The following is a 21,471-nucleotide window of genomic DNA, read 5'->3' on the forward strand; positions in this document are numbered from 1 at the left end:
TACACTTCAACGGTCCAGAGACCCGCCCCCCATGCGGTCCCGGGGACGGTTGGTGTGATCCGCTCCCGGGAACGGTACGCATCGTTCACACTACCACAACATCTGCCAAGTGGTCCCGAGTGTGCACCCGGGACCATAGTGTGAATCCCCTGTGAGACTTCTTCTGGAGTCTCTGCTGGTCATCAAATTATAATCCCTCACGTTCATATTTTAAACGAGAGGCATGTTGAAGTCAGAAATGAAGAGCTTAGTATATCCATCTGTCAAAACCACGGAGAGCTCCCTAGATTAGGAGATACGAGCCGTGTACACGTCCTCGCAATCCATCGGTTGGATTAGCTAGGACGGCTCCACACGTGCTATGGTCTAAATGGGTTAAAGTCCCCCCTTTAAATGCAAACAGAAAGAAATCGCGCACACAAACACACACACAGCGAGAAAAAAGACGGCCCTGCTTGTGTGGCCCAATCCTGGAATGCATCTATAATGACAATATAAGCAACCTCTGTATACTGAGGAGGAGCTCCAATGTGTGCAGCACTGAAGCAAAGCATGAACAGTTGAATGGGTCCTCCTAGGAAGTCAACCGCTCGAGTGTGCAATCCATGTCACGTTTACTTTGAATGGACTGCAGTTTGTATGCCTGAACCTTATGCTGACCTGTTGCTGCCGCTATCATCAGCATCATGTATGGTGGCCTCGATGCCGCTGTCCGTCTCCACCTCCTCGTGCATCTCGGGCGCTACGAGGGCTCCCGTGTCCTCATCCGTGAAGGTCTCACACTCGCTGTAGGTGCTCTCTGACCCCAGGTACGCGCTGTCCGTCACCTCATTTTGCTACAATGAGATGAGAGTTGGAGAAAAACGGTCAATAATTATGATATCGACATCGCCTGTTAGTGGGAACACATACACGATTGTTAGAAGGGTTAATAATTCACCACCTAGAAAACGTTGTAGTGAGGCCAATATATGCTACTACTACATATATTATGCCTGTTGAATATAAACACAAAACACAATAAGGAATACCTCATAGCTCATACCATATATCCATAGTTTTATGTCTTATAGATTTCCAGACCTGCTGTCAGACATAATAGATGTCTCCAGTCCACAGAGAATATATTTACCTATATTCGCTGAAGTAAAGCTGCTGTGGTCATAAAAGTGTATTGACAGGCATCAGCTGGTCTTTGTTATTCCATGATGTAATAGGTCACTAAATGATAATGGCTGAAGACGTCCAATGACAGTGAGAAAACAGAAATACAAGACACCAGTTTCAAACGGGAGCCCATTTTTAACATTCACATACAGCAAGCGGGTATAAATGCCAATTACGCCAACGTCCAAAAAGCCAAAGAACACGCAGGCTTCAGATGCAGCCTGTTGCCTTTCTGAAGCCTGTGCCAAGCAAAACCTGCTGTCCCGACACCTTCAGTCCACAAGTACAAGCAAACAAGCAACTCTTCATAAGCTACTGAATTTTCCGGGCACAAAACACCAAATGCTCAACTAGAATGCTCAAATAAACTGCTTGTTGCAATTATCATGAATCCACCATAAATGGCAGGTCTGTCTGACCTACCTGTCTGTGTAAAGCTCCGGGAGGTGCAGGACCCAGAGGGCTATCCACCATTCCCAAAACCATGCTCTCTATAGCCCGGCCTCACCGACAGGAAAGCTGGCCTGTCATGGGACCCCTGCGATTAAACCCCCTCCTATAGCGCTTCCTCCCTTTCACTCTCAAAGAGAGAGAGAGTGAGAGAAAATGAGAGTAAACATTTTAAAATATCGAAACACCTCATTCAGCTCCGCTGGGTGTTCAGGGGGCGGGACAGGGAGAGAAAGTCCAAAGACCAGGGAAGGCGGCTTGGGGCACTCGCACCAGTGGTGGAAGAGGTACTCTGCTTTTTTACTTTTAAGTAAAACAAAAGTAGCAATACCACAATGTAGAAATACTCTGTTACAAGTAATTGTCCTGTATTCAATATCATACTTGAGTAAAAGTATAAAAGTACTGGCATCAAAATATACTTCAAGTTCTAAAGTAAAAAATACTCTAAAAAACATATAACTATAAAATAGAGCTTATGTGGCTCTATGTTTTGTAATAATTATCTAAATCTGCATAGTAACTAAAGCTGTCAAATAATTGCAGTGGAGTAAAAAGTACAATATTTGCCTCTGAGATGTAGTGGGGTAGAAGTACCTCAAGATTGCACTTAAGTACAGTACTTGAGAAAATGTACTTTGTTATTATCCACCACTGACAGTGACTCCTCAACCCCTAGGTTAAAACACAACACAAGATTAGACCTACACCTATTTAATCTTTAATGTCTCCTGGCATGGGTACATTCTAGTTCCTAGTCGCCATGTGACAATGTAAATCATTAAGCCATGTTCTACCAGTGTCCCGGATCGCACAGCCAGCAGACAGAATGAAGGCGTGCAGTACTGTATATCATACAGTGTTGTCATAACTCCCTGGCGATGCGCATAATAACAGGCAATTAGAGACAGAAAGAAAAAGAAAAAAGACTGCCAGATACATTTTGGATTGTGAGAACAGGAGAGGGCCTCTTATTTGTTGTTTGCTGTTCCAAAGAAATATCCCAAACCCAAAGGGAGGGAACATTTTGTGAAGGAGGGGGCGGGTTGGACGGGGCGTTTTTATGTACCTCTTCTGCCAGGCCTCCGGTGAACAGCCTCACCTCGCCTGTTTTGAAAGCAAACAGGTCTAAGACAGCATGGCCATTGAGAGAGGACTCCGCTGCCAGGAACCAGAGGAAAAAACAAGGCCAGGGATACAGGTGTGGTGTCTACTTCAAACACATCCACCAACTCCACAAATATGCCGCTTACAGTATGCCTTCCAAGAAATAGTGACTAGCTACCGGGACGTTTCAGGTCTAAAATATCAATTTAAAAACAAATAACTCAAGACTGACTCACACACCATTAGCTCAGAGTTCAATTAATTCTGCATTGTAAAACACACGTTTCATTTCTATCCAGAGTGATCTGATACCAAGGTTTCTCTTTGGAGCCTGTGAGATTGTAGCGGCACATATCTGCAACGAAGCATTGTATCAGTGCTTCTCATTATAGAGCTGCTGGCAGATTTATGAGTCTCTCCGGACACCATGCTGCTCTAATTCTAATCCTGGAATTTTGTTCTCACTCCATATTTGTGCCTGAATACCTCATTGAACCTTACTCTCATCAACACCTACAGCGTCGGCAAGTGATGCATATCGTCGTCACTGTTGAGCAGAAACCTTGTATCTTCCCATTTTATCTTTTTATGTATTTATTAGTGTGAGTGTGAGTGTGAGTGTGAGTGTGTGTGCGTGCGCGTGCGTGCTTGTGTGTGTGTGTGTGTGTGTGTGTATATACCCTAGTATATCTTTGTCTTGAAAGTGTCACGCAAAAGTAGTGAAAATAGCAGATCGAACTGTAGTTCTGCCATTTAGACAGTGACACTTGGTGGTGAACAAACACTATAACGCTATTTTCGTGCTCCGACAGACCCAGGGACCCAGAGACACACATAGCTGTCTAAAGTGGTTAAGTCTGTCTGTGAGTTTTCATAAATATTTAACCAATGAAAATAATTAACAAGTCCTTGTGACTGAATAACTAACTAATAATGCCGAGGATGCTTAGAACAGAAGCACATCTCTTTCCAAGCATGGGATGTCCCTGTATATAAGCACGGAACCCCCTGCCAGTGTTAATGCCAAGCTGTACTGCTGATCCTGAAAAACGTGCTCCATCAATGTGCTGCAAAAACTGGGAGTGCACTTATCAACCACACCACTTGAGGGCGCTGATACTGCACACTGTAACTACAATCCCACTTAAAGTGATCCAAGTGCACACAATGGGAGAAACAATTCAATCTCGCTGACGCCTGCAGAAATTATAGTTAAATATACAACCTCTGTGTGCAGAAGGAGACAGGAATTCCAGATATGCTAACCGCAGCTGAAAAAACATAATTCCACGCACATGTAAAATCTCAGCCCCGACTCGGCCAGCAGCTCATTCAATATTTGTGAACAGAAAAAAGAAAACTAGAGAATTCAGCCAGATGTCATTTGGCATGTGTGCCAAGCATGTGGAATATTCACAGAGTAGTAATGATAGCTCTGCTGGCCGCTTGGCCAATTACAGCGGGATGCGTGTGTGAGTGCAGCAGAAGTTCAGCCTGGGAACTGGACACTGTGCTGCTGTGAGTGAGACAGAAAGAACATGGGCAGAACTGGACCACACCAGGCTAGAATAAATCTACATGATGTTGAGAATGTGGCTTCCAGGGACTCCCGGGGGTCCTTGAGGTGGTTCCAGGGCGTCCCCATGTTCACCAAGTGACCGATAGGTAGTCTTCACAATTAGTAGGCTACATACAGTATAAGTAAATACAATTAGATAATGTACAATGGATATTTTAATCAGTTTCACTGTTACTCCTATACTAGCCTGACCCAAACAGAGACATTTCTCGTCTAGAGGGGCGGGTCGCGCCTCAGAAATGCGCGCACCCTGATTGGATCTCATCGATCTGTCCGTCACCCCCGGCCCCTCCTCTCCCCCCTAGTGCAGCGCTACGTCACATCATTTAGAGCGACGCCCACCCGGAAGGGTTGACTGGTTCAGCCCACGGATTTTTCCAGGCTTTCATCTTTCGCGCAGACGAAATGAAAGCCTGGGTATCGAGGCTACTCCTATACCTACAGTACCTAGGTAGTAAAGGAATTCTGGACCAATCGGCAGGCCATATTGAACCAAATCATGTCCAACAATAAAAATGTTCTTAGATTGGGGCCCCAGAGATAAAGAATGTTAACAAAATGGGGATCCCTGAAATAAAAAAGGTTCAGAATCACTGCTCTAGTGCAAATGTTTCCCCGTTTCTTTAGGTTTGATGATTGCCATGGTCTGGTCTTTGTGGTTTCTATATTACCTGGATTAGTTAGGATTAGTTTTTGATAAAGAACAATGCATCATGATATATGGAAATGAGCTGGGCCTTCGGACCTTGAGTATTGACACAGAAGGAAGTATCAATTCCGGTTGTGTCTCATCGTACCTCATCGTACTCCTCGGTGCAGCCCACAGCTCCGTCCCCTGGGCTGTAGTGTACGTCATACAGCTGAGGCTCTGGCCCTGTACATACAGAGGGAAGGAGAGCCCTAGTTAATGTGCACAATGCAAACATACAATGTCAACAAGGAAAAAACTAACCAAGAAGATTAATGTTTGCGGTGCCTGTACTGTACCATACTTGTTACACAATGTGCCTGACAGAACTGACAGGGGTGTCAAAAAGTGGAAGGAATAGGCAAGTTGACGATTTTGCACAGGTCACTTTGCTGGGATGTATCCAACCAGCATTCAGCTAAATTTTGTCAAGAGAACAACGCACATTTTAAAAGGATCCCTGGCTAATGAGACAAATATGCCTTAAACATTATACTTGCACTCTACAACTAAAATTTAAAAATATAAACACCTTAAATATTGTATTTCTTTCATAAATAGATAATCTTTCACTCAATAGGAACTGCTCCCATCACAAAGTCGCAAGTTGATGTCATTATGTCCATATGATCTAGCTAGCCATATGGCGTGCTAATAAAAAACAACTTAATACTTCAATATGAGCATCAAAGCGATATTTTAAATACTTTGTATTACTGTAGCACGTGCATTCCATACATTCCATAGGGCTGGGCCACACATTGAGCAGTTCCTATTGAGTGATTCTCTTTTTATGAAAGAAATAAAATATTTGCAAATGTTTGCATTTTTATTTATTATATATTTATTTTTAGTTATAGAGGGCAAGTATAATGTTTATAATTAGCCAGGGATCCTTTTAAGAGTTAATGTTGCTGCCCTACTTTGATGTTAAAACGGTAAAGGTAGACTTTATGCTTAGTGTTAACAGTCAACATTATGTAACTTTTATAACTCATATATCAAGGGCAGAGTAGCACCATGTGACTGGGTGTATGTGGCTACATAAAACAATGCCAATAAAGGCTTCTGTTAAAGAGAGCACCTGCACACAAATGGTGAAACCTGAGACGGAGCCGTGGGATAGACTCCTATCAGCCACCGCGGCGCCCTGTATCTAGTAAACAGAGTTGTGAATAACACCCTGCTGAAAGGGAATGGAACACAAATAGTGCGCACTTGGAACCTGAGTGTTTTGTACACCCTGGTCTTACGTAACTGGGAGGTGCTTCAAAACTCCTAGTAGGCCTACGCCATTACAGCACATTTTGAATATTATGAGCCTGCTTTGAATGCGGCTGTGCTAGAGGACGTCAGCACCGTTTTGGGCTACGGGCCTGCAGCCTCTGGGCACAACTTAAAAAGTAATCAAGGACAGAGGGGTGCTTGATTCTCCAATGGCTCAGACAAGTTCTATTCAACTTGTCCAGTGGTTGGTTTCTTGATCAACTGTTGTTGTTCCAGACATGCCACAGCCACCACAGGGGATGCGGCATTTCCATAGCCTGTGGGGTTGTCTTTATTAAGGTCACTCTTGCCAATAACAAGTGCGGAAGCAAGCAGATAAAGGTAGAGGCTCAGGTGGGGCACAGTTAAATTCCTATTGAAACTGGCTGGCCAGTTGGGAACTGGAATAACAGGTTTTGTGTCACTCCAGAGTAGATAACGGGGGGAATTGGTGCTACCAGGCCAAGGAAAACATCTCCATACTGCTTTTATAGACGGGTGAATTCTGGCAGCAGTGTGTGAAAGGCTTGGGAAGTTGCACAAGTGTTCTGAACTTCACACAGGGTCACTACCTTCACTACCTACATTATATAAAGTGACTTATTTCTAAATGTGATCACTGTTGTTTTCCTCCCAAAGATTAATAAACAGTAATAAGGTAGAAAACAACCTTCACTTCTGGTTAAATAGAAAAAATACATTTATAATTAAGATATAAAACATCACAAGAAGAAAATGTGTTATTCAAGCAAGCTATGAAAGATAAACATGACATTATTTGAAATCTGAGTAATGGTGAAATATTTTTGTTGCTTGGGGGCAAGGTTTTCTGCTTCTACAAGTTTATACTTTTTCTAATAATTCTATGACTTTCCTCTCCATTTATGTAAGCATGAATACTCATTCCTGGAATTCCCTGATTAGCTGCAATTGTTCAAGAAAGACACAAAGATCATGGTGGCTTAATGCAAATGTAACAGGTGATGATCCGACAGACTACAAATCGTTATGTAGTAACTACATAACGGCGCTGTTGCTTAGCTTCCACTGACGTACGTATAGACTATATACTATAGCTAAGATTACATTTATCATACATGACAGAGAAAAAGAGAGGGAAAAGGAAAGAGAGACGGCAAGAGGGGGCAGTGAATAATTCAGGCGAATAGGACTCTGCTCAAACCCCATCTCTCTCCCCCACTCCCACTCTGAAACCTAGCCTATTACGGCCCATGCGTCTGTAGGTCTAATGTTTTCCAGTGTATTATGTATTAATGACCCGGGTAACTGGAGCTGTGTAACCCAGAAAGCCCTGGGAAACGAGTTACACAAATCAATGGCAATGGGGCTAGAGTAAGGAACGAGGCAAACACTGTGATGATCTCAACACAACCTGCATGATGTGTCAACACTGCCAGGCAAGTGCTGTCAAATGAAACTTTGTTGTGATGTCACTTTAGCCACCGGGCAACAGTCGCTTGCGATGATGTAAAACGGCCAGAGGCAATGTGGCTGCGATGTATATAAATCCACCACAGACATGTTGCGAGCAGTTGTATGAGATGGAAAATACTCTTTAAGGCCCTCATTTATCAACCGTGCGTACGCCAAAATATGGGCGCACGCCGAAATTACCGACATTTTCGGCATTTAACATTTCCGGCAAAGCTTGAAATTGAACTTGAGTAGGACAAATAGTCACGTCTACTCTTCAGCTGGCGTACGCTGTTTTTCTGTTTTACACAAGCGGAGCAGCCTTGTCTGAACTGCTGAGAGGCTGTCACAGGCATCTAAACATATATGTATTCACTCCTAAAATGTTTATATAAAAGGTATGTATAATGTATATGGGCTACATGTAAAAAATAAATAAATAAAAATGTTAAGGAATACATGTGTCATATGAAATTAGTAGGAGATAAAATCGCGCAATTAAAAACAATGTTGCAAGAGATGCTTAAGCCATTTAAACAGTGTTTTGCATGAGCGCATACATGCGAGGATTTGGGCTGTCTGTGCTGAAATATTTCCATGACGGGACGTTGGAGAGTATAGTGCAGCAGTCCCAACGTGGTATAGCCTACTGTAGCCTAATCTACAGCATGAAGGCCGATGTCTTTCTTACGGTATATGCAATATAATAAACCCGACGCGTCGCTCAATGCCAAATGTACCGTGCCAGGCTCCCAGCGCAAGTGGGAACTGCATCGGAGATATATAGGTATATTACCCAGCCAAGCAACCACCAGCCACATGAGGCTATATACGGTTTTTGCTGCACATTCATATAATGACAGTTGACAGCCCGGCCGGCGGCCACTGCAGTGACTAACGTCTGCGAGGCAATCTAAATAGACTGTCGAACGTCGGAACGTGCATGGTCAGTTGGTCACGGACGGACCACTGTGATAGAGAGAGACAGACAGACAGACAGACAGACACACTGGACAGGAGGAGCACCTGCAAAACAGCAGCGTGTGTGTGCCTATTTGTTATTTAATTATGGTTCACAGGTTCAGGTTTTCGTTCACTAATATATCTTGTTGTATATTCAATTAAAAATACTTTAATGATTTAATATACAACTAACAACACACAGTGAAACATTGCGATATGTGTGCGGGGGGTGAGGCGGGCAGCAAGGGAAACGAAGCGAGAGGAGAAACAGACAGCTTTATTTAATGTGTCATGTAGGTGCGTGCGTGCGTGGACATGACAGCAAGGCAAGCGAGGTGAGAGGGAACAGACAGGGTAGGCCTACAACTTTATTTAATTCATGCAGGTGTTCGTTGTTTATTTATTTAACAACACACCAGTTAGTTGGGCTTGCAAGTTGCGTGTGCGTGCAGCTTGTGTGCGTCTGTGTGTGTGTGTGTGTGTGTGTGTGTGTGTATGAGAGAGGGGGGTGAGGCGGGCAGAAAGGCACGGTAACCATGGTTTCCAGATCGTATAGCAGTGGTTCAGGTCGCAAAAACGAGGTTGAGGCTTGATTTCTTAGGGCGTGCCAGATCAAATTCAGCCGTGACATTTATTAACGTGAGAACGAAATTAAGGAAGGGTCAGCTGTTTGCGATCACTTTATAAATGCCGTGGAGACGTGGGTGTACTACGAAACCTGCACTCGAATTTGTGGCAGATTTTACACTTGATTGATAAATGAGGGCCTAAAAGTTTAAAGTGACTCCATGATTTACATGGGAGACGAGGGGAGGGCCTCGTCAGTGAAAATAAACTGAGTCAGGCTGCGGTCTCTTTTTCTTTTCTCCGTCTTAATTTTAAATGGCTCAGATGAAGCCTGTGAGACCTGATGACTACCTTGTCAGGACACCATGATGAATTGCACCCAGCACCCATTGTACTCACAAATGTATTTAAAGCTCATAAATGGGTCAGGAAGGCAAGAAATTAGAAAGGGAAATCATATTGAATCCGGTAACAAAGGAAATGGGTCAGTCTTTCTGTTCCCTTACAACACCGTCCTTTTGACTCTGCAGACAAATTGTAGTGAGCATATTGCGTGGACAAGTGGGACACCATGGGGAACTAAGGCATTGGCAAAGATGGAGCCAGATAGCATTCATTAGCTCCAAGGAGAGCTCTGTGGCCAGCGGGCTATGCCTGATTTCAGTCATTCGCCAAAAAGAGCCAATTTACAAGCTCACAACATTTCACCCCGAGAGGCATCGTCAGCTTGTATTTTCAATGTGCGACACCGGTATCCAACCAAGTCTAAATTAGGCCTGGTTCCTGTTTCTCTGCTTACCTGCTTTCATGAGCGACTCTTTTCAGGCTAGCTAGCATTCTGTATGTTAAGACACCTGCGGCCTTGAGTGTCTCAACCAGGGTTCTTCCACCATTTTTAAAGTACAATTTAACTGTTTAAGGACCCTGGTCTCAACACCTTTACAACACCTTTAGACTGCTTGACAAGTCCAGCAGCTTTGTTTCCACCTTTTTCTTTTATCCCACGATTTCCCACGAACGCATTTTTTCACCCAGTGTCAATTGTCTAGTCTAGTGTAATCCTGGGCGCTTCAAGGGGGAGTTTCCCTGGTTGGACGTAGCGTGTGGAAGGATAACGCTATTCCAACCAGTTCCTTTCCCCTCTATCAGGCGTCGCGGCTGACCAGGGGAGGTAGTTTAGAGACCAGGATTACTGCATGTTTTTGAGAGGCCCTAGGGGTGTGGAGTTTGCATGTTCTCCACGTGTACCCTGGGGTACACGTGGAGAACATGCAAACTCCACACAGAAAGGCCCTTTTTGCCAAAGGTCAAGTAGCTTGAAGTTCAGAGACAGGATAGGATGTGCAAATTCCGTGATTTTGTCCTATGGTGGTGCCATGTGGTGATCTGCAAACGTGCTGAGCTCACTGTAGATATACATTAGCGAGCACACCCAGCTTTGAAAAAAGTACATCATTAAAATGACTCACCTCCATTGCTAATAGCGGTGATTCCACGGTGGAAGTCTTCAAAGCTGATCACTCCCATGCCACTGGGATCCAAGAACTTTGTCAGATCCTTGACCTGAAAGAGATATGGTCACAAACATTCAAAACCCATGTTGTGAACAGTTGAGTTGACAATAATCTCTCTTGTAAGTTGTGATCAAATGTTTTCTGCCTGATGCTTTAGATTGCTAGCTGTAATGAACTTTACACAAGGTGATAGCATGCAGGGCTCACTTGATTTCAATCTGTATGAAGTGAATAAATAACAGAAGAGCTATGACTGAGAAATACTGCACAATAAAACAGCTACATTTATTAAAAGCTCAAAAATAATTGAATACAAGGAACCCTTTCATCACTGTTTGACTGTAATCAGAATCAAATGGTTTATTGTACCAACAATAAGAGACCTGACCAAACATCACATATTTCAGATTTGACAAGTAGGTACAGGGAAATAATAATATTTATGCCACTGTCGTCTTCAGAATAAAGTATCCTACGATCTTCACCAGCGAACCAAAGAGAGACTATGTCTATTTTGCCAATGCCATTTCTTTTTTACCATTTTAAAAACATTTTAAAATTGTTCAATTAGCCACACGTGAGCTTGTTTTTCAAAATAGTAAAAAATTGCTAAAACGTTTAGGGATAAGGCAAGATAGAGGCTCTGAATCATACATTGTGCATCCCGCCTTGGCCGGGGGGCTACAATGAACAAAATCACACTCGTGTGAAGTGAGGGGCGCTCTTATAAGATCATCCATTCTATTATTACATCATCCATTCATTGTCAATGGGAATTTAACCTTTGTGTAGGACAAAAAAGGAATTATCTCTGTCATTGTACTACCAATAGCAACTATCAACAGGTTGGTCAGTCCACACAAAAAGAACTAGGTTGGATAGCAATGTTTCTCCAAATACACTCCTCAAACTCTGTCAGCGTTTTCATGTGTATCGGAGGCAACACGTGGTTGTCTACAGCGTCCCACATAACCAACTGAGGGTAAAATTTGGAATTGGCATGTCTACATTGGGAGAAAAAAGGAAAATGTTTAGCTATCTGGCATCCAGGATTCAGGTCTTCTAGAGTAACTGATTCAGGATTCTAGAGTCTAGGGCTAGGCTCTAGACCAGGGGTTCTCAAAATGTGGTGCGTGCACCCCTTGTGGTGCACGAACGCCCTCTAGGGGGTGCATGACATGAAAAGGGTAAGGACGGTTTTACGGTGTTATTTAACACAAGCGGCAAAATCCGGTAAACACTGTTGTACGGAGATGTATAGAGCAGCAATGAGACTGAGCATTGGGGGGTGCGTCAGCCGTCAGCTAGGCCAGGGGGTAACAGGGGGTAACACAGCCTAAAATGTTTGGGGACCGCTGCTCTAGACCAGGGGTGGGCAACATTGCATATTAGTGTCGTAGCAAATATAGCCGATCTACAAACTGCGACAGGTTTTGAGCTTGTAGATCAGCTACTTTTGCTATATTTGAATTGAAATCCTCGGATATTAACCTGCGGGCCGCATTACGTGATGGTGAGGGCGGCATGTGGCCGCCAGTTGCCCATGTATGGCATAGACACCAAGCCCCCAGTAAGGCTATCCAACGTTGAAGCTGCCATTACCTACTGGCGAAATGTGGAATTGCAGCACTTTCATGGAGGTGGACGGACGTTCATGACGTCACGTGCGTAAGCCCTGACCTCAAATTTGAGGTCCGGGCTAGGCTAGGCTAGGCTAAACTTCCGCTCGCTCGAGCCAATGAGTTATAATTGTGCTTCCAGCAGTCTTCCGGGTGCTTCAAAACCCCACTGAGCAACTTCTATTGAAATGAATAGCGGGGGGGAGAGGCTAACGGTTCGGTCTCTATCCTTTTATTACTCTATGATAGACACACACAGAGTCACACTGAAAACTGGAGCCTTTTCCCTGAGTGACGGACACAGATAGACTACTGTATGGCTGACGCAACACACCAGCTTCACGGATTGGCCAGAGGCATCACATGACGTTTGTACCACTGTAGCGATATAAGAGGTAGCGTGTGGTTGACAGAACTACATTCTGGGACAGAGATGGAGATACAGAACTGCATTCTGGGACAGAGAAGAACAACCTGATGTTAGAATGATCCGCTGGACCGTCCATCTGAAAGGAGGACCAGGCAGATATCTCCATGCAGCTGTGGTGCTGCAGGACAAGCTGTACTGCGTTGGAGGAGACAGTGATACCATTGATGTTCACGTCTTCAACACAGTGCCTTTATGCTGGAGGAAGCTGACCCCAGGGACGCCGCCAGCAAGAGGAGGACGCCACCTAGAGGTTCCATCCAGGCGCTGTGGCCACACAGCTGTGTTGGTTGAAGATACAGTCTACATCTGGGGAGGGAGGCCTTACTGCAATGTGCTTTATGCATTTGATGTTGACACCTACAGATGGTTCAAACCCAGGGTTTCTGGCACTGTTCCAGAGGAGAGGTACTACCACTCAGCCTGTGTGTTGGAGAAGGCCATGTTTATCCATGGAGGATGGGCCAAGCTGACTGGATCCACTAATGACATGTACAAGTTGGACACCAGCACAATGGTCTGGTCTTTCATTAACACCAGAGGAACTCAACCTCCTGCTACATGGCTCCACTCTGCCACCATCATCGGGACAAAGATGTTTGTATTTGAGGGCTGTGGGGGTCAGTACTACAACACCATCAGAGTGTTTGACACAGAGACCAACCTCTGGCTGAGCACATCATCTCCACAGCCTCATCCAAAACAAGTACAACGCTACTGTCATTCAGCATTTACCTACAATGGAGAGCTGTACATATTTGGTGGCTTCAACATTGAGAACCTCAATGATGTGTGGAAATTCAGTCCAGAGACTTTCTCCTGGAAGAAGGTTGAGCCAAAGGGGAAAGGACCATGTCCAACGTATAATTTGTTCTGCTGCATGGTGGGAGATCGTATCATCCTCTTTGGAGGATGTAACACCTATGATGACCTGTATGTCTTAGACTTCAATCCTAGCCTCAAGACATTATGTAAGCTAGCAGTTATTCAGTACGGTCTGGAGCAGTCGGACCTCACACACGACATCAGGTGGGAACTGGCAGCCATGACAACCAACAATAACAACCCAACGACGACGACATGATAAAAGCGTGCCTACGATAAAGAAGGAAATATAAATAATAAAAATCACACCTGTGTGAAGTGAGGGGCGCTAATATATTAAAGTCTAACTCTGTTGATTAGGTGATGTAATGGTGATGTAAAACAAACGGTGCCAACACAAACATTAAACGCCATTAACAATAAAGAGACAATATGACGTAAACGACACATGATGTAAATTTTCATTGTCAATACGTTTACTAAACAAACTTTGAACTAAAGACAAACATTAAACCTGTGTATAGGAGGGGCCCCTCAAATCGGACAAATTAATAAAACGGCAAAAATAATTACACTTGTGTGAAGTGAGCGGTGCCTTTGACTTGTTGGTCTGGGGCATCCGCTATAACTCACAACTGCCCCTCCCTACCTACCCTATGTCAACCCTCCAAAAAACCACCCACAACCTCAGATCTGAAAATATATTCCTACTGGAGGTTATACCAACTATGTACTCCATGGGGGACCGACCAGGCCTTCCTTCTGCTGGGCAGCATATTATATGGACCTGACAGTACCGCAGACCATTGAGTCTTTTAAAACAGGCTTAAAAACGATTTTTTTCTTTTTCGGACGGCCTTTTCGTGTTGAACTGTTTGACACACACGGGTGTGATTTTCTTTTTTTTGAGGGGCGCCGGCCCCTCCTATGCCATGCAGCTTTGTGTGTCTGTGTGTACCACATAGTGATGATTTGATTGGTTGAGCACGGAATGTCACATCACATTCATTCCGCTCTTGAAATCACACATCACATAATGATGATGTATGGTTTTAAGAACGGCCCTCGCTTCACACGAGTGTGATCTTTTTTTCTCGGTTATCGAAGATAAAGGAATAAAGTGTCCTTTAGTTACAGTCAGTGTGTCACCGTATTAGTCAGTGCAAAAAGCTTGACAAGTGAAGATGCTCACAGAGAAAAACAGCACAAGAAGTAACGCAAACTGTGTCTGTGCGCACGTGCGTGCGTGCGTGCGTGCATACAAATACACCCCAAATATTGCATTTTCCAATTATTGATTATCCTACCTACAGCTATAGAGATGTTTGTCCTAACACAAACATTTAATGCCATTGACAATGAATGGAGAATTCACGTCAAATGTGACTGAGAAAATCGACATGTTACGTCATAATATTGCATGACGATAAGAGCGAGCAAATCGTCTATTTTCGTCCTACACAAATAATTTGCCGTCATATGTGTTGTATACGATGATAGGATCGCCCCTCACTTCACACGGGTGTGATTTTTATTATACGTCATAGAGATTGTTTTTGCCGTTGACTTGAATGGGAATTGGGGGGGGGGGGGGTAGTATGGCATAGAGTCTAGAGTAGACCTATGACTATATCTGGAGAACTAGCGGTGGCCCCTAGCAATCAAAATGTGTTTGCACAAATGACAGAGTGAGCCAAATGTGGTACATTGCAACATTTTCACTAACTCATCATTATGCTGTCATTTTAGCCGTGTATCATTGACAAAATTAGCTGGGTGGGAGCCTGACAGTATGTGGGGTGAGGTTTCTGTGGTTTTAGACTCACTTGAGCCCCGAGAAAGTTAGCACACAATGTGAACATGGTCATTTCACGAGACTTTCACTTTGTGTTGGGCTTCTAAGTTTTTTGCCTGACGCACACTCACACACACACACACACACACACACACACACACACACACACACACACACACACACACACACACACACACACACACACACACACACACACACACACACACACACACACACACACACACACACACACACACACACACAAGTTGATCTACTTACCAAAGCTCAGCTCCAACTCATGCAGCTTATTTGCTAAAACTCCTAATAAACTTTACATTGACTTTTTCCTGAGACTCTTACGACTGCTGATCTCAGCTCGATGAATTAAATCCAGCTGTAGTGAGAAACACAGAGGAGGGGGAATGGCTCTGTCTGCCTGCATGGTGGTTAACACCACAACGTTACTGTTAGAATTCTGCACCAAGGCTGCTCTTGTGACCCACCTCTGCCATGCAAATCCCCATAAACTACTGTAGGTGGGCTCTATGGTTTAGTGGTCGCGTCGTGTGAGAAATATGGGGGTTTAAACGGTTGGAACGTGTTGTTCTTGTTTCAAAACTAAATTGAGCAAAGGTAGGAGGAGATATTTAAAATGGCATCAGGGGTTGTAAGCCGGTCACATAGCTCTCATTTACCCACCTCGGAAAGTTACATCATGGTACACAGGAAATAATTTCATTCCATTCTCTGCTCACAATTCAAAAGACACATCTCTACTGGGCGAGGTGAGGTAAGGGGAGAAACACTAGGGGACTCATTTGTTACCTTACGTACGATTCAACGACAAAGTGCAGAGGATGACTTTTCCTCCTCTTCTTAGAATCAGACTGCAAACCAATACTTTACTTTTTCTGTAGTAATATTATTGTAATGGTCAGTTGAATTAGGTTGAGTAACTACAAAATGACCAAAACGCATCACATGTGTCTACTCTAAACATAACCACAAAATATCCTAGAGACAATTTTGGCCTTCTCTTACAACAGGACAGAGGGATAGCAAGAGATGATAATTGTTGGAGCGCTGCCCTCCTTGGACTAATAATGTCCTTCCACTACTTAGCGGAGCAGCGAAGGCACTGTTTTCTCTGTATTCTCTCGTTGTGTCTAATCAGTGCCGGCCAGAGCACGCCTGACCGCCTGCACACAGACCACTGTTGTACTTAACCCCAGGGAGATGAATACCCCTGGTGGGAGACTGGGAGTGTTTTTTTCCTCCCCAAATGGCTCATGAACAAAACGCTGTTAACTGTCTCACATGGCTGTAAGCCAAACTCGTCTGCAAAAGTACTACATGGTCAGACAGGCCTTGTGCATGCATCTTTTTATGGCAAATACAACATGCATCCAGACACACAAAAGTGGTCAGGAGAGGGGAGGTTTCAGGCCAGGGGACATTCCACTGAGGATTAGAGCGGCAGCACATAAAAGCAGAGGGCCACACTGGCCAGAGAGGGGTGGGGTCTCTGGATGGACAACAGAGCTGTGACCACAATGCAGTTCCAAGGGCTTTGTGCACAATCAGGGACAAATCCCATGAGTGGCAGTTTGAAATTCTCCTTTCAAGCCAGTGAATTCCCAGATACTGTACAGCAGAGCCCTCACTTTTGGATGACATTTCACCTCTGAGAACCAGTGATTGCTGTCATTTATGAAACATAGAACAGTGTTTGTTGATGGATCATGGTCATGTATTGAAGGTTACAAGACAACTGTCAGAAAATGACATACAAGTAGTACTTCCAAGTAACATATCAAATACTTTATAACTTATAAGTTGCTAAATCATGAATGGCTGCTTTCCTGACACCACAATGTAACTTTATACTGATGGTAGAACACATTTAAACTACTGGGATATTCTTTTTTTTTTTTTAAGATATTTTTTTGCGGCTTACGCCTTTTATTGATTTTTGAAGGGACAGACAGTAGGCTGACAGGAAACGGGAGAGAGATGGGGGGATGACATGCAGTAAAGGCCGTGTCGGGTCCGGGAGTCGAACCCGCGGCACACTGCGACTGGATTACCAGTCCGGTGCCCAGACCGTTACGCTACGGCCTGGGCCTACTGGGATATTCTTTACTGAGCTTATGTTTATGCTTGATATTTGATTACACAACTGAAATATAATTGTTTGCCCGTGACGTGTCAATTCAGAGGACACAGGAAGTGCATTACTCACAGATATGAAATACTTTAGTAAACACAGTAACATAACTTCAGTAGTATAAGCTTCTGCTTGGTGATACTTGCTCTGTGGCAATATTTAGATGCAATGCATATGCATATAGAATTTGCATTACATATTAATTTGCGTGCATGTTAGTTCCATTTCACTGAACTGGCTGTGCTTCTTCCTGGAATGGTTCTGGGGTGGGCATTTGCATGCTATGCACAGTGGTGCAAACACAATGTTCAGGACATGCATGCAAATATCTGATATCAACACCTCAATGCAATCTACCACTCTGTGGTACAGAAGGAAACAGGTATGGACTCATTGGACTGTGCCTATAGTGCTTGCCTGGGGTATGATGACTACAAACAACACCTATTTATCCCTCTTTCCTACAAAGATATTTGGCAGAAAGCCTACAATACAAGTATTGGTAAAGTTTGACACGTTAGGTATGAGTAGGTAGAGGGGCCACCTGGAAAACAGAAGGTCTCCAGTTTGCATCCCGCGAGAAACACATTAGGGGTCTGTAAACAACACAGCGCTTCCAGGGGAAGGCGGATGCTACAAATGCCACAGCTTGTTGCGGAAACATCGTGTCCACCACATTAGGCACAATGTCCTCATGCAACATGTGACAATAACACAAAAGGGGTTTTGATACTCCATACCGTTTTCCGGCAATTACATTCACAACATTTTCTTACAACAAATATCATTAACAGAACACCAAACACATCATTTAATAATCCCCAAAGTGCTTTCAATTCTGCCCCATAGGGGCCACAACAATACTAAAAATTCCACTGTCTGCGTCTGTTGTACAAACTTCCCCCCACAGCTTCCTTGTGTCTCGACGGTTGTACCTGACGGGATTCAAAATTGGGTGGAGAGTGGAGACCTTGTAAGATTAGAGTGATCCTTCCCGATGTTCTCAGGATAATGAACACCAAGTGCACCCCAATGTCATTACATAGCATTCTTCAAATTCTGAAAATAAGTCTGTCTGTCTGCTGCTTGAAATTTGTTAATGAAGGGGAAAAAAAGTTTAAGCCTCTGTCTCTCCCTTAGTCACGGAAGGACAGAAATCTGAGAACCAGTGACTGTAAGAGTAAGAGCGCAGATTCACTAGGTTTTGGAGCCCAGACGTCATACACAACGTAATCTTTCTGCACAATCTTGTTAGAGCTGCACACAAAACAAATCTTTCTGGGAAGAGAAAAGGTACTATAACTATCAGGCTCTGAATACTACACATTACAGCAGCAAGTAAATTCCACAGAAACCAAATGCCATGGAAATAATACAGCATCCTAGACCTCTGAACTGAGAGAAATTCCTATCATACTGTATGTACCTCCCACCATATAACAAGACATAGAAATGATATGGTTCTGTGCTGTAAATGAGCAAAGCCCTTCTCCATCACTGCAAAGTGGGGTCATGGTCAGAGTCAGACAGTACGGATCCTCTGACTCAGGGAAAACACATTCTACTCTTAATCCTTTCAAATGCCCTATCTGTGGGGAGCCAGAGGTACCTATGGCAGGGCACAGGGTAGACCTGACACAGGGGTACTTTGAACTGGGAATGAGGGAATTAAAGGCATGGCTTTAATGACTAGACAGTCAGCAAACAAGAGTCATAGCAGAAACTGTTTCCAAATATGAGTACCGTAATTTCCGGACTATAAGCCGCAGCTTTTTACCCATGATTTGAACCCTGCGGCTTATACAACGGTGCGGCTAATCTATGGATTTTTACAGCTAACGCAGAACCATCTCAGGCTCTGAGCTAACGTAGCTGCGGCTTATAGTCCGGTGCGGCTTATAGTCCGGTGCGGCTTGTATACGTGATTTTCCCTAAATTTGGCTGGTGCGGCTTATATTCAGGTGCGGCTTATAGTCCGGAAATTACGGTATATGACACAAGCTTGGTTGTTCTCCTGGCATAATATTGATCAAATTGTCCTGATTTGCCATTTGAAAATCCAAGATGAAAATCACCTAGTCTCTGTGGTGGGCACTGCTGTGCAGGAACTTCACTATTCACTACACACATTTCTAAAGGGGGGAAAAGCAACTTTGTGAGACCAATCTGGCAGATCTGATCAGGTATCTCCGCTGCATATTACTTACTATGTCTAATATGTACTAGTATGCACTGCAAAACAACCCATTCAATATTAGTGTTATAACTGGTATCCCTATCTGCTAGCGTTGGTAGGCAATACATGACTTGTTTCATCATAATACACAAATCAATGAATCAAAGATAACAAGCTAAAATTGTCAACTGCACTCATGGGTGCTTTTAAGTTTTGAACACCAGACATAATTAAATGGGCTGCTAAACCTGTGAGCCATGAGATGAAATTTGGAAGCATGTGAATTTGTGAAACACATCACACACATCTTATATAATTAGATGCATCATATCAAATGCTTTCAGACTGTTTTACTCAAAAACAGATTTTGAAGACAGGTTACAATTAGTATTTTCGATACATTCCTGTGATTATCTTTAGTAAAAAATAAAAAATAATGTGCCAATTGTTAGTTGAAAGTAGCATTAAAAAATACTTCCAATGCAAAACATTGACCTTGCAGGTCAATTTTTACACTTGATTGATTGTGTGTGTGTGTGTGTGTGTGTGTGTGTGTGTGTGTGTGTGTGTGTGTGTGTGTGAGAGAGAGTCGGGTGACATCAACATTTACTTTGATGTAAGATGTAAGTCCTTTACTGATATTTGCAAATGGTGGATTTTCTTTCTTTAACTAGTCTAGTTTGTTCTGGTAAACTCAATAATCACAATCACATTGACCAGCAAGAACATTACATCATTTAAAATGTCCCTGGGCCTGTGAGAGTGTGGCAGATGACAATAATCTGTTCAGATTCAGCTCTTCTTTTACATTAAGACACCATGTAACCCAGCACTCTACTCTGAACTAAGGAATCGGATCATGAGTCGATGGCCATGTACACAAATAAAGCCTACAATTTAACCAGGAAGAGGATGAATGCAAATCAAACCACCAGAGACACCGACCTGTCTTTGTTCAACATGGATTTGCTGTTGAACTGACCATATTCACAATGTGGAAATAAGAATATGAAGAAAGCCTGAGGGGGTGGTTGGCATTAGCCTATTCAGATCACAAGCGATTATCCCCTCACCCACTAAATATGCAAAGGATAAATGGCTGTGTGTCATTTGACATATGGAAGAGTAACAGGCCTGAAATAATTAATTCCTGGCAAGTGGCAATATGTTTTTCACAGATTAATCTGGATGCTGACCTGAATCCTAATTCTTCAACACCAACCAAATATAGATTAGGCACTAATCCAAGCATGGTTATAATATGTCAAGAGTATTAGCCAAACCCTATAAACACCAGTTGAGAGCTGCTTTATACTATAGTGAGCATAAGGGAAGAATGTTTTTGGTAAGAGTTTCCACTGATTAGGCCTAAACCTAATATAAAGAGCTGAGCCTTGTGTATTCTCATGCATAGACAGAACAGCTTGATTATAAGTGTATACGAGAGCCCTGGCACTGATCAGGTTTCCTGTGCTAGTGTGCTTTATTATCTGTCAAAGTAACATAAACCCTCCCTCCTCACACCACTTATTCAACAGAAGATAAACATTTAAACAGGTATGATGTGGACCCTAATTTTATCAGAGACCAAGTTGTAGGTTAGTATACCTGTACATCCTGAACAGCACTTGATATTTTAATATAATTGGATATTAACTTAGCTTAGATATTAGCTTCAGTTAAAATGACCAACTTTGACATGGCTCCTTTCTTTATTTTATCACCTT

At 43.4% G+C, this 21,471-nt stretch overlaps 2 protein-coding genes across 3 annotated transcripts in view; one reads left to right on the plus strand and one right to left on the minus strand.

Annotated features, from left to right (window-relative positions):
- Positions 1–21,471, minus strand: part of rab11fip3 (RAB11 family interacting protein 3 (class II)) — a 51,531-nt gene that overhangs the window by 26,678 nt on the left and 3,382 nt on the right. The window contains exons 2-4 of one of the 2 annotated variants that reach the window (XM_083788284.1): positions 10,691–10,784; positions 5,101–5,177; positions 661–836 (exon numbers count right to left, since the gene is read on the minus strand). In XM_083788284.1, coding sequence (XP_083644410.1) covers positions 661–836; positions 5,101–5,177; positions 10,691–10,784 — 347 coding nt within the window. Of the gene's footprint in view, positions 1–660; positions 837–1,590; positions 1,714–5,100; positions 5,178–10,690; positions 10,785–21,471 lie in introns of those variants that run through there. The other variant, XM_083788285.1, reaches the window with a different exon arrangement.
- LOC310874078 (kelch domain-containing protein 3-like) lies at positions 12,840–13,865 on the plus strand (the record flags this gene model as incomplete). The annotated part of the gene is made up of 1 exon (XM_083786753.1): positions 12,840–13,865. The coding sequence occupies one exon, from the start codon at positions 12,840–12,842 to the stop codon at positions 13,863–13,865; it is 1,026 nt and encodes a 341-aa protein (XP_083642879.1).

Source organism: Protomyctophum parallelum, assembly GCF_964188405.1.
Source record: "Protomyctophum parallelum genome assembly, chromosome: 17".
NCBI classification, from domain to species: Eukaryota; Metazoa; Chordata; class Actinopteri; order Myctophiformes; family Myctophidae; genus Protomyctophum; species Protomyctophum parallelum.